General features: G+C 37.7%; 1 protein-coding gene across 5 annotated transcripts in view; it reads right to left on the reverse strand.

The window, feature by feature from the left end:
- The window catches only part of dclk2a (doublecortin-like kinase 2a), a 60,525-nt gene extending 50,366 nt beyond the window's left edge, over positions 1-10,159 (reverse strand). For 3 of the 5 annotated variants that reach the window (XR_007828265.1, XM_051117289.1, XM_051117280.1), the window contains exons 1-2: positions 9,339-10,159; positions 952-1,292 (exon numbers count right to left, since the gene is read on the reverse strand). Coding sequence is in view for 4 of the 5 variants with exons in the window: in XM_051117289.1 (XP_050973246.1) it covers positions 952-1,292; positions 9,339-9,735 (738 nt within the window). In the remaining variant the exon portion in view is untranslated. The remainder of the gene's footprint in view (positions 1-951; positions 1,293-9,338) is intronic. The other 2 variants (XM_051117306.1, XM_051117297.1) reach the window with 2 other exon arrangements.
- Positions 10,160-12,221: the final 2,062 nt, after the last annotated feature.

Below are 12,221 nucleotides of genomic sequence, written 5' to 3' on the forward strand. Positions count from 1 at the left end.
CGACACCAATAACCATAAAATGCTCAATATCGATGCTGATAATCAGCCAGGCTGATAATCAGTCAACCCCTAATGGAAATATCAATGAATGATGTGAAGCTGCAACAGAATCGAAAACATTAACTTACTTGACATTTTGCTTTTCATAGAATGAACTGTAGATTGGTTTAACCACATAAATGAAATGAGAATGACTTGTTTTAATGTCCTAATAACCACAGAGGTGACTAAAGACATGTCCCATCTGGATTTCCTGTCTGGACTGGTTAAAGCAGTATTAAAGAGGGTTCAGGTGGTCATTACCAGCTCCTGATGTATAATTCTGCACTATCTATACGACAACAGCTCACATCATTATTTGAGAGTCCCTTGAGGGTAGCATCACTGAAGCGTTCACATTTATTAAAGGTGATAAAATACTAAAATGTGGCCTCATTTTTTCCAGGACAATGCTCTGATGGTGCATCCAAAGAAAAATACAGTGAGTATAGAAAGCTACCACAAAGAAACAGATGAAATGGACTTAACTTGCTTATAGTTAGGGTTGATAAATAGGACTGATAACTTCTAGAATAGAAAAAAAACAACTAATCTGCTGATATGCATAAGCAGGTCATGAAATGTTTTAACTAAAAATATATAATGTCAAAAACTGAAAAACTATAATATAAAAATGCAGTTAGCCTTTCATAGACTGAAAGTTTGTAGTCTTCAGCATAGGGATACAAAGTTATAGCTTTTCAATGTAAAGATGTACTAATGATTCCATGCCAGAGCAAAAATAATAGCCTTTTGCTGGTTTCCAGACAATGCCAGAGCATAAATCACTCAACAACATTCAGATTAATGATCCTGTTTGAAACCATATGGGCCATTTCAACCTCCTTTAGGCTTTAGTTAACATCTTTATTTAAATCATTTTATTAAATGCTTTTTAGATCTATCACTTACTTGTTTGCCCTCCAGAGTATAGAGTCTTTTCACAGCACCAGAATCCAGTTTAATGGCGTCAGTGATGTCCGTGAGCACCTGCTCAAAGGAGTGAGCCGTCTTCTTATTCAGGAGGATCCGGACGGCTTTGCGGGGTTTGACGCCACTCCTGATGACCGTCACCAACTTGGGTTTGATGAAGTCTTTGCTCTCTCGTTCTCTCAGCTCATTCTTTGAGGTGATGAGAGATGGCATCGAGCGGGATGTGCCCGTCTTCACGTTGACTGACCAGTTGGGATTGACATTCTTAGTGTAGTCCACTTTACGATAGGGTTCATTAGAAGCACACACATAGCTTTCACCTGTCAAGGGCGAAATGGAAAGTAAGATGAATGGAATTGTTTTGTTCAAAATGCAGATATAGGTCTTCAGTTATGAATAAAGTGCTACTTTACTGAAAACCTAAATCATTAATTTATTTCCAAATGCATTTTTGACCTCATGTCATCATTAAAGGTTATTATTAGATATTTATGACATAGACATTTAAATACTGTGAAAAATTTTAAAGAGCAGATCTTTTTACGTCATTATTTTAAGAACAGATTGGAGCACTATATTATTATTTTGGCACACACTTTGTTAATGGCAGCCAGGGCTGCCAGGTTTTCACAACAAAACCCGCCAATTTGCTACTTAAAACTGGCCCTATACTAGCCCAATCGCGTTCCGGGGTGTAAAATACAAGTTTTTTTTGCTGGGTTCACCTGGTGAATTCGCATCCCAGGGGCTAAATATGATGTTATTTGGGCTGCTTCAACCCGCGGACATCAAAAACAACCGCAGACCTGGCAACATTGATGGCAGCGCTCGCTAACTTGCTCGAGCACTCCTCTCTATACCAATCAAAACAGGCTTGGCCAGCTGACCAATCAGAGCAGAGCAGGCTTATGAAAGGAGGGGTTTACAGACCTTACACTCAGAACTGATCAAACAAATCATTTTGAAATCATTGAGAAATGTATAAATGTATATTCTGAAAAAAATTACAATGTTTTCTGACCTTAGATGCATTTAAACCTGTTGTAGGGGACTCCAACACCATATTAGGACACTTTAAAATACCATATGACCAGCTCTTTAACAATATTAAATATTAACTAAAGGTTCTAAAATGTAACATTAATTCTAATGAATCTGATATGAAAGCCCATTTTTTGCAGCGAAACAGAAAATAAAACAGGCAATTGAGAGATAAATTTAAAATGAGAAGTAAAGTCAAACACTGACATGAAGTTGTGGTTATAAGATAAAAAACACAGTTCTGGAATCTAAAACCACAATAATAAAAAAAAAACAGTTGCAGATGGGAGATTTGAAGTTACAACTGTAAGAAATAAAGATCTCATTAGACAGCCTTATTGTGAGATATAAAGTCATATTTTCTAAAATTAAAGTTATATATATATATATATAGGCACAAATGTGAGATATAAAGTTAACTTTGTGAGTATTTCTGAGATATAAAATTGCTATTCTGAGATATTATTACGTGAAATGTAAAGTAGCTATCACTTATAAATATAATATAATTTTTTATTTTTTACACTAAGGAGCAAACCTGCTTCTGTATGATACACCTCAACATCTTGTAAAAAAGTAAATACAATAATATGATACCATTAAACGTACATTTAAGATAACCAGAGACTGCAAAGGGTTGGGTTGAATAAAAACACACGTAACCCTTTTGTGACCCCAACTTTGCCTCTCTACAGTTTTCAGCTGTGGGTTTGGACGAAGTCCAAGGCCAATATATTTTCCTTTTTGCAGGAATTTTGCAGAATGTAACTGTTAGCAAGTATGCACTCCCATTTCCACAACTATACACTTTACAAACCAAAAGCCTTGTAACTGAATGCCACAAAAATGAAGCATTATTTCCCAAGAAATGTTGCATAAATTCTTCCATCTTGGAGTTCATTGTGTACATAACTAAACATCGGCTTGTCTGATAGACATTATGTTAAATACTACAAGCCCATGAAAGTGTGCATGACAGCATAAAGGCCATGCTTGTTGTTTACGTGTGATGATGGCACATCTTGGCACTACAGCAGAGGCAGCTGGTCTGAAAATGGAGCTTTGTCATCCTAAGGAGCGCAGTGCTGTCAGGACAAAAGACATCCTAGTGTATCAAAAGAGGACAAACAACCCTCGAAACCAAACATCCCCTCCTGCTTCCTCCTACCACAGAGAAAACACATCTGAATGTCACATTTACAACAGCTATGGCTTCTGATGAATTAGCAGGAAACACATCCACCAAAAGCATGATTAGCAATAGATTAAATTCATTTCAAAATCCAAATGAATTTGTGTTATGTATTGTGTATGCTATTTAAAAGTCATGTGGATTTAGTTAGTTCTGTTCCTCTGTTTCGAACTGTCAAGATATTCAGTATAACACCACACTTCCTCATTTGAGTTTGCTTAATGTTTGCTGAGCAGACATTATGGTGGTAAAGAGATTCTCATGTTAAGGTTGAGGGGTCAAGATGACATCAGGAGTTGAATATGTGACCATTCAACTGGGTTTACAGGATGAATTCCACTTCACACACCTCATCATGACCTTTAAGGTGAGGTAGACAGTCTCACACATACATAAACACTCTGAACTACAGCACAGTCTTGAGAAATGTAGAACATGATTTATTCACCCTCATGCCATCCTAGGTGTGTATGACTTTCTTCTTCCACACAAATACAAATGGAGTTACATTAAAATGCCCTGGTTCTTCTAAGCTTTACAATGGCAGTGAATGGATGTAATGAATGAAGTTGGATGGATTCCACTAAAAATGTATAATGTCGTCATAAAAAGTGCTCCACATGGCTCCGGTTTATAAAGGCCTTCTAAAGCATATTGATGGGGTCTTACAAAAACTTTCTTTAAATGCTTTAAAATTATTTTATCGGCAAATCGGGTTTTGAAAATGACCGATACTGATAAAAACGCTTACTAATCAGTCGACCCCTAGTACGCATGTACGACAGTTAGCGGAAGCTAAAGATTAGAGTTTATACAGTTTTAAATATGGATATTTTTCTTACAAAAACATATCAATATTTTTTTAGAAGGCCTTTATAAACCAAAGCCATCCTAGGTGTAGTGCTCCACATGGCTCCGGTTTATTAAGGGCCTTCCAAAGCATATTGATGTGTTTTTGTAAGAAAAATATCCATATTTAAAACTGTATAAACTGTAATCTTTAGCTTCCACTGACTGTCGTATATGTGTACTAGGGGTTTACTGATTATTAAGCATTTTTATGGTTATCGGTATCGGCCATTTTCAAAACCCGATTTGCCGATAAAATAATTTCCAAGCATTTAAAAAAAGTTTTTTGTAAGAGTGCTTGTTAATTCTTAATTCTGACATTAATTCGAATTTTTACACCAAACATCGATTCATAATATCGGTTATCGGTCTAATCTGTACGAAGGTTTTCCTTCATTGTAATCAAAACTTGGTTCTTTGGTATTTTTCTTACAAAAATGCACTGATTCATTTCAGAAGGCCTTTATTAAAGGAGAAGTCCACTTCCAGAACAACAATTTACAAATAATTTACTCAGCCCCTTGTCATCCAAGATGTTCATGTCTTTCTGTCATCAGTGGTACAGAAATTTTAGGTGCCCCGATTTTGAACTTCCAAAATGCAGTTTAAATGCAAGGGCTCTAAATGATCCCAGCCGAGGAAGAAGGGTCTTATCTAGTGAAACAATCTGTTTTTTTTTTTTTGGAAAATAAAAATTTGTATACTTTTTAAGCACAAAAGAACGTATAGCACAGGCTCTGGGATGCGTGTCCACGATGCTACAAATTAGTGATGGGTCGTTCTTGAACGATTCGTTCATTTTGAACAAGTCTTTAATGTGACTTGGGAAGAACGAGTCCTTCTCAGGGAGTGATTTGTTCAGTCACGTATGCGCAACATCCTATTAGGTTTTGTACTGGAATTAGTTCACCTGTTTGGGTCTTCTGGTTATTCAAGTCGTTCGTTCATCTAATGGGGCTGTCAGGTAATGAAGGAACGACTCAAACCCGAAGACCTGAGAGATGAACTAATCAATTCTTTTTCCAGCTCACACTGCATTGGTTAAGCTTATGGGGCTGTCATGTGATGAACGAATGACTTGAATCCAAAAACTTGTCAGATAAGAGGTGTGGTGAGCTAATCATAGACTAAATACCCAGGTAAACAATGAATTAATCTTTTCTGTTTCTTATAGCATTATAATTTTGTCTTGTTTGTAGTGTGATCAATGTTTGTGTAAGCAGTAGATGTGTTAGGGAAGTAAAAAGTAACATTTTAATTATATTTTACTAAAATGAACGAAATGACTCGAAAAAAGATTTGTTCATTTTGCTAAATGAGACTCAAAGGTCTGAGTCGGTAAAATGATCCAAATTTTCCATCACTACTACTGATCACGTCTAAGTTTGTCGTCTGTGTACTCCGGCTCAAAAAGGTAGAGTATGGCAAAAAACTCCATAATATTTTCTCCTACAATTTCAGAATTGTCCGACATCGTTGTACCGTGTTTGTAAACAGCATTTGTTTCACTTGCACTTTCTTAGTCTTTGCACGTTTGCGCACTTTGTAAACACTGGGTCTGTGGTTCCGCCTATGTTCCACGTGACCTTTCGATGTGACTCAATAGTATGTAGCATCATGAACGCGCATCCCAGAACCTGTGCTACACAAGCTTTTGTTCCTAAAAAGTATACAAATTTTTATTTTCCGAAAAAAAAAATGATTGATTGTTTCGCTAGATAAGACCCTTCTTCATCAGCTGGGATCATTTAGAGCCCTTTGAAGCTGCATTTAAACTACATTTTCAAAATTAGTGCACCAGTGAAGTCCATTATATGGAGAAAAATCCTGAAATGCTTTCCTCAAAAACCAGGATGGCTTGAGGATGAGCAAATCATGGAGTAATATTCATTTTTGGATGAACCATCCCTTTAAATTAAAAATTATATATCCAAATAGCTCACCCTTGATCTTTAAAGATCCAATTCTGTTACAAACTGTGAAATAAATTCCCTAATGCCACTTACATTTAAAGTTTATAACCTCACACAGAACCACAAGATGTTTGAGTCCAGATGAAGCATATGGATGAATGTTTGAAATATATTTAAGTTTAACAAAGACTCTGGCTGAACACAAAATTTGGTAAGTGGTATCTTGGATATGCATACTATGCACACCGCTTCATTGCATAAGCACTATCTACTCAGAAAAGAAATCTGAATATCATCTAAATCTGAACTGCGAAGTCTACATCCCTTGCTGAAACCTGTGGGATTCAAAACGAGATGTAAAATCATATATATTTCTCATCTTAGTAGCCAAGAGAGGCAACTGAGAACAGATGACTCACCTAGTGTGAATGAAACGTTTGTTTATTCACATGAGAGTATGAAGAGATTTGTGATATAATCATGGTCTGTCACGCATTTAAAACACGTCATGTTTAGCGTACAATCCAAATTAAAACATTAAGACAAAATTAAAACTTTATAAAACCAAAACATCTAAAACAAACCCAAAACACCAAGCCAACACCAATTTTCAGAAAAATAACTAACAATTAATACTCATAAATCTTCAAGAATATGGTCAACGTTTACTTCCACCACTGAGCCAGAACGACAACCATTCATCCACAACATAAATGCCATTATTACTGCCACTGGATCATAAAATCTCAATTTCACTCAGTTTGCCTCAGAAACAGGAGGGAGAGAGGGAGAGACTCCCAAGGCACTGGGCTTTATTAAGCTGAGAAATTAACAAAAGGCTAATTAATCAAGTAGACTCCAGATGGGGTCACTATCACTGATGAAAAACTGACCCAAAATCAGATGGCAGCTACTTGACATAACGTGTGCTGGAAGACAGAAATATAGTAATACTGATGTCATTCACATTGGACTCAGGTGTTGACTGGAACAACCACTGGGGTTATGAACCCTCCATCACCCTCTCGTAACCAGTTCTGTCTTGATTTCCAGATGGGACCCTGATGTGCCCATCATTCAACAAAGTGTGGTGGTGCAGCACAATAAGCGGTATCACGGTAGCTAGCTACGAACACTCCAACATAGTTGCCTATTGCTGGCAATCTTTGGCAAATAGCATTCATAGCTTTGATCATGTGCGTGTAATACTTTACACAGATTTGAAACACAAAAGAGAACTAAGCCAAACCTCAGTCAGCGTGAAGAGATGCTGAGCTCGGCACTTCAAATGCAAAGCACTTGTACAATTGCATCATTGAGCAAACACAGAGCCACATTCTGCGTCACAATCTCACATGCTGGACCAAAGCAGCTGCACTTGTGCTTGCACACAAATTTAGTCAAATATATACTCATACAGTTTGAACTGTGTGTTCAGATTAACATGATTTACCACACTGAATTCTTTAATTATGCAAATTAATTCTGCATTCAGTTTATTGCTGAAATACCACAAAGCAATAATAACAAGGCCTGGATATTTGGGTTGTTTTTTATGACAGTCAAGTTTACATACTATAACTTGACCATATATATATACATATATAAACAACTCTAAGAGAACATTATTAACATTTAGTTAAAAATGACAATTCTGTCACTGTTTACTCACTCTTATGTTGTCTCTCATGTTCTGAATGGGATTCTCTTCTATAGAACACAAAAGGTATTTTGAAGATATTTATGATTCAGTGATTTTGTCCATACATTGAAATTCAGCTGGGTCTAGTGAGACCTGACCCCACTGATTTTCATTATATTGACCCAAAAAGTCTAAACAAAATATTCTTTTTGCATTCTGTCAATGGCTTGACAACAGGGTGAACAAATGATGACAGAATGTTAGTTTTGGGTGAACTATCCCTTTAAAATCCAGTTCCATGTCTATTTTGAGTTCAGTCAGAGAAGCAAAAGGCCTTAGTAATGACTGTGGCCTTAAGTGACTTGAGACTTGCTGTGTCTTAAAGGGACAGTTCACCCAAAAATGAAATTTACTCACTCTCAAGCCATTCTAGGTGTATATGACTTTCTTCTTTCAGACGAATACAATCAGAGCTATATTAAAAAATGTCTTGGCTCTTTCAAGCTTTATAATGGCAATGAATGGGTGTTGAGATTTTGAAGTCCAGTAAAATGCATCTATCTATCATAAAAAGTGCTCCACACTGCTCTAGGGGGTTAATAAAGGCCTTCTGAAGCAAATCAATGCATTTGCATTGTTAGAGAAATATATATTTAAGGCTTTATAAACCGCAATCTCTAGCTTCCGCTAACTGTCGTAAGTGTGTTCACGGGAGTGTGTAGGGCATAGGCGAACATGGTGATGAACGCTGAAGTTCAATGGAGAGAGCAAAACACCAGTGGCAAATTAGAAGTACAAAATGAGGATTTTGATCTAAGCAAAAAGGACTGGTTTTCCTTTACTGTAAACAAAGCTTGGTTCACATAAAACAAGCATTTTCTCAAGAGAGCTCATGCTACGCCTACGTCCTACATCATCCACTGAAATGCCACTCTCGTCAACGCAAGTAAGACGGTTAGCGGAAGCTAAAATAACGGTTTATAAAGTTTTAAATATGGATATCTTTCTCACAAAAAATGCATCAATTTGCTTCAGAAGGCCTTTATTAACCCCCCGGAGCCATGTGGAACACTTTTTATGATAGATGGATGCACTTTATTGCACTATTGCATCTCAACACCCATTCACTGCCATTATAAAGCTTGGAAAAGCCAGGACACCTAGTACCTTGTACACCTAGGATGGATTGAGGGTAAATAAATCATGGGGACATTTTCATTTTTGGGGGAACTATCCTTTTAATATACTATTCCATCAGCTGATAGCTAAGTAAACATACAGTAATCTTGGTTAAAACAATATTAATTACTGCTATCATGTTTATCATGCATGGCTTGTAATGTTTAATGTTAACTCTCAAAATCAGATACAGATTTATTTACAAATACAGTGAGTAGACAGTCATTTTATGTTATTGTATTAACATTACTACTACATTGATTGATTTTTAAAGAATGTCTTTTGCAATATATAGAACAATCATGCCAATAGGGTATGAAAATCGCTGTGTGAATTAAAATTCAAGTGTTTATGTGTGTGAGAGACTTGGAAAAGTTACCTACACCGATTGCCATGTTGCAACATGGCAAACAATGCATCTACACAGTGACTGAAGTATGACAATACCAGTGGTGTTTTACTGGATGTCACATGGGCAAAAGAATTTTAAGTGTCTGTTGTGCCTATCCAGATATTTAGACCTTTGCACCTGTACAATCTTCAACCTCACCTTCTAGTAACTCATCCAGGCTGGTGATCTTCTTCCCCCCTTCCATAGCATAGATGTTCCGGACTCCTTGCGGTAAATTCACATTGTCCGAGAGGGAGCGGGTGAGCTCCATCAGCAGCGCGTCGAACGATCTGAAGCGGTCACTGGACACCGCGTACACCAAGCCCTTGAAGTACTTATCACCGTTCCGATAGAAGCGAACTTTTTTCGCTTTCTTCTCGGAGGTGAGTGACTGCAGTGTGCGTGTGCGGTAGAAACTACAGTGCGCACTGTGAGCGGGACTGGGAACGAGCCCGTTACCCCGCGAGCCGGAATGAGAACCGCCACTGCCCCGCGGGGACCGGTGACTCTTCTCCCGCTCCTCGAAATGCTCCCACTCGATGCTCCTGCTGGACATGTTTGTTTCCTTTTAGTCTAAGCGCGGATCCTTGAATAAATTAGCTTGTTTTTTGTGCTGGTCGTTGTTTGTGTTATTCTTCCTCCTTAGGACTTTCAACAAATGATGACACGCATCTTCTGTAGGAAATCAGTCAAACAGCAAACCAAAAGCTGCTCTCTTCAACTTTTTATACAGCTCAACAAAGAAGCTGTTAAAAACAATATTACGAGAAATAAAAGGTCCTGAAAGTCCCAGTAGACCACAAATCCAAGAACTGTACAATTCAAGGACAGACGTTATAGTCGAGGTGAGTCCCGGTCATGATGAGATGAGACGCGCAGAGCTGTATGTGCGCATGCTGGACACGCGTGACAGTCCGCTGTTCTCTTCATCCCTCCACTGGCACTCAATCAGGCCAACACTCATCACACACCTACATGAAAGCCACGGAGGAGAGGACACGAGCTGCTCCTCCTCAGGGTCCTAAAACACCAATTCCTCTAAAAACGCAGTGGTTTTGCGTGGCCCACTAGGGGGCTTCACCCCTCAAAGGGGCCAAAATTACTTAAAGGGATAATGATGAAGGTGACTTCCGCAGAAGAGTGAAAATTCTGAAACCAAAACTGAAACCATAGTCCTCGGTGAATCATAACAGTCAATGGCTACCGTCATTTTGAGAGTCAAAAAAGCATATCAGGCAACACAAATTCAAGGGATTAGTTTGTTTCGAGAATAAACATTTCCTGATAATTTACTCATCCAAGATGTTCATGTCTTTCTTTTTTCAGTCGAAAAGAAATTAAGGTTTCTGAGGGAAAAATTCAAAGATTGTTCTCCACATAGTGGACTTCAATGGGAGACAACTGGTTGAAGGTCCAAATTGCAGTTTCAATGCAGCTTCAAAGGACTCTACACGATCCCAGCCGAGGAATAAGGGTCTTATCTAGCAAAGCGATCGCTCATTTTCCTAAAAAATGTAAATTTATATACTTTTTAACCACAAATGCTCATCTTGCACTAGCTTGACCTCATGCATTACATAATCATGGTTCAAAGCCGTAGCCAGGCTTTGACAATTAGTGATGTGCAGATGGTGGGTGGGTTGGTGGGTAAAGAATTGTGCTATACAATACTCCTAAAAATACAACTCATTGTAGGGATGATCGTTTTTTTCACTGCATCAAAAAATGTTAATACTTTACTAGTTAGGGGCGGATTTAATCAGTTGTTTATTATTCATGCAACAATTTTTATTAATAATCTGTCTAGTGCTCTTTTGAATGTTTATAGCATGATTTGTGAAAATGAAACTACTATAGACCTTTTTCCTGAGTAAACGATGAGCGCCGCTATTTCGAATTCTAACCTTAGATTGGATGCTCTTCTCTTCCGGTCTCCATAGGAACTTGGTAAAATAGCGCCCATCTGTTTTTAATGTAGCTAATGTCGGCAACTTTGTGTCATCTACACACTCATTAAACTTTAAGGAGTGAGGCACTGACAAATGACGGTCATTGCGACATTGCAACGTGATGGCGCTACGGAGCTATGTCCTTTTGAAAACATTTTAATAGGTTTAACATTAGATTATCAGCTTGGAATATACGGTAATTTGACTAGAAACACTGGAGACCGGAAATGCAAAGCATCCTTCCGGTTAAGAGTCAGGCGTTACTTCCACGTTTGGGTAAAACGTCTATACTGAATGACAAAGCATAGACTTCTTCATGGCTAGTGTTTGCGTACTTCATTTCATTCTGTAACATACTTATTCTACAGATCTATGTGCTAGTGTTGAATGCTACTGTTTTTGATAGCGCTGATAATGTTTGGAATGTTGTATCCTGTCAGCAATTACCTGTTCACGGGCTTTTTTGATTACTGTCAGTCTAAGTGCCGGTGATGCAGTGTTGCCAGATATTGCTATTAAAACAAACAAAAACAAAACAAAAAATATTTTTAAATCCTTTTTCAAATTAGATAAGATGAAGATTTAGCTGACTCTAAGCTTGTGTTGCTTTTATGAACTTTCTAAAGTGTCTAATTAAGTGGAAAAGACAAGTCCAAAAATGCTTATAATAGCTGGATCTGGCAACACTCGTTCAAAACTCGTTCACTCTGCCAGCATCTCGCAGCGATAATTTTCATACCAGAGACGCTAAATATTCTTGCAAACGATCTAAACTTAATGATGCATTCATATGAGGAGTTTAAAAGCAAATTTGTCATTCAGAGAACACATTTTCACATTTTTGAACATGTAAAATAACCTCAGCGGGCTACGGGCCTGTACGTATTACACGTGACGTAAGCGCAAGTGCTGACCCACTGTTTACAAAGTGAACGTGCAAAGAAACAATTAGAAAAAGGTAAAACAACAATGTTGGACGATTTTAAAGTTGGAGGAGAAAAAGAGATACCCTACCCTACATTTCAGAACAGAAGTACACAGACGAAGAACTAAGCATGTGTGACTTTTCCAACGTGGTACATAATGCATGAAG

Source organism: Labeo rohita, chromosome 1, assembly GCF_022985175.1.
Source record: "Labeo rohita strain BAU-BD-2019 chromosome 1, IGBB_LRoh.1.0, whole genome shotgun sequence".
In the NCBI taxonomy this organism is placed as follows: domain Eukaryota; kingdom Metazoa; phylum Chordata; class Actinopteri; order Cypriniformes; family Cyprinidae; genus Labeo; species Labeo rohita.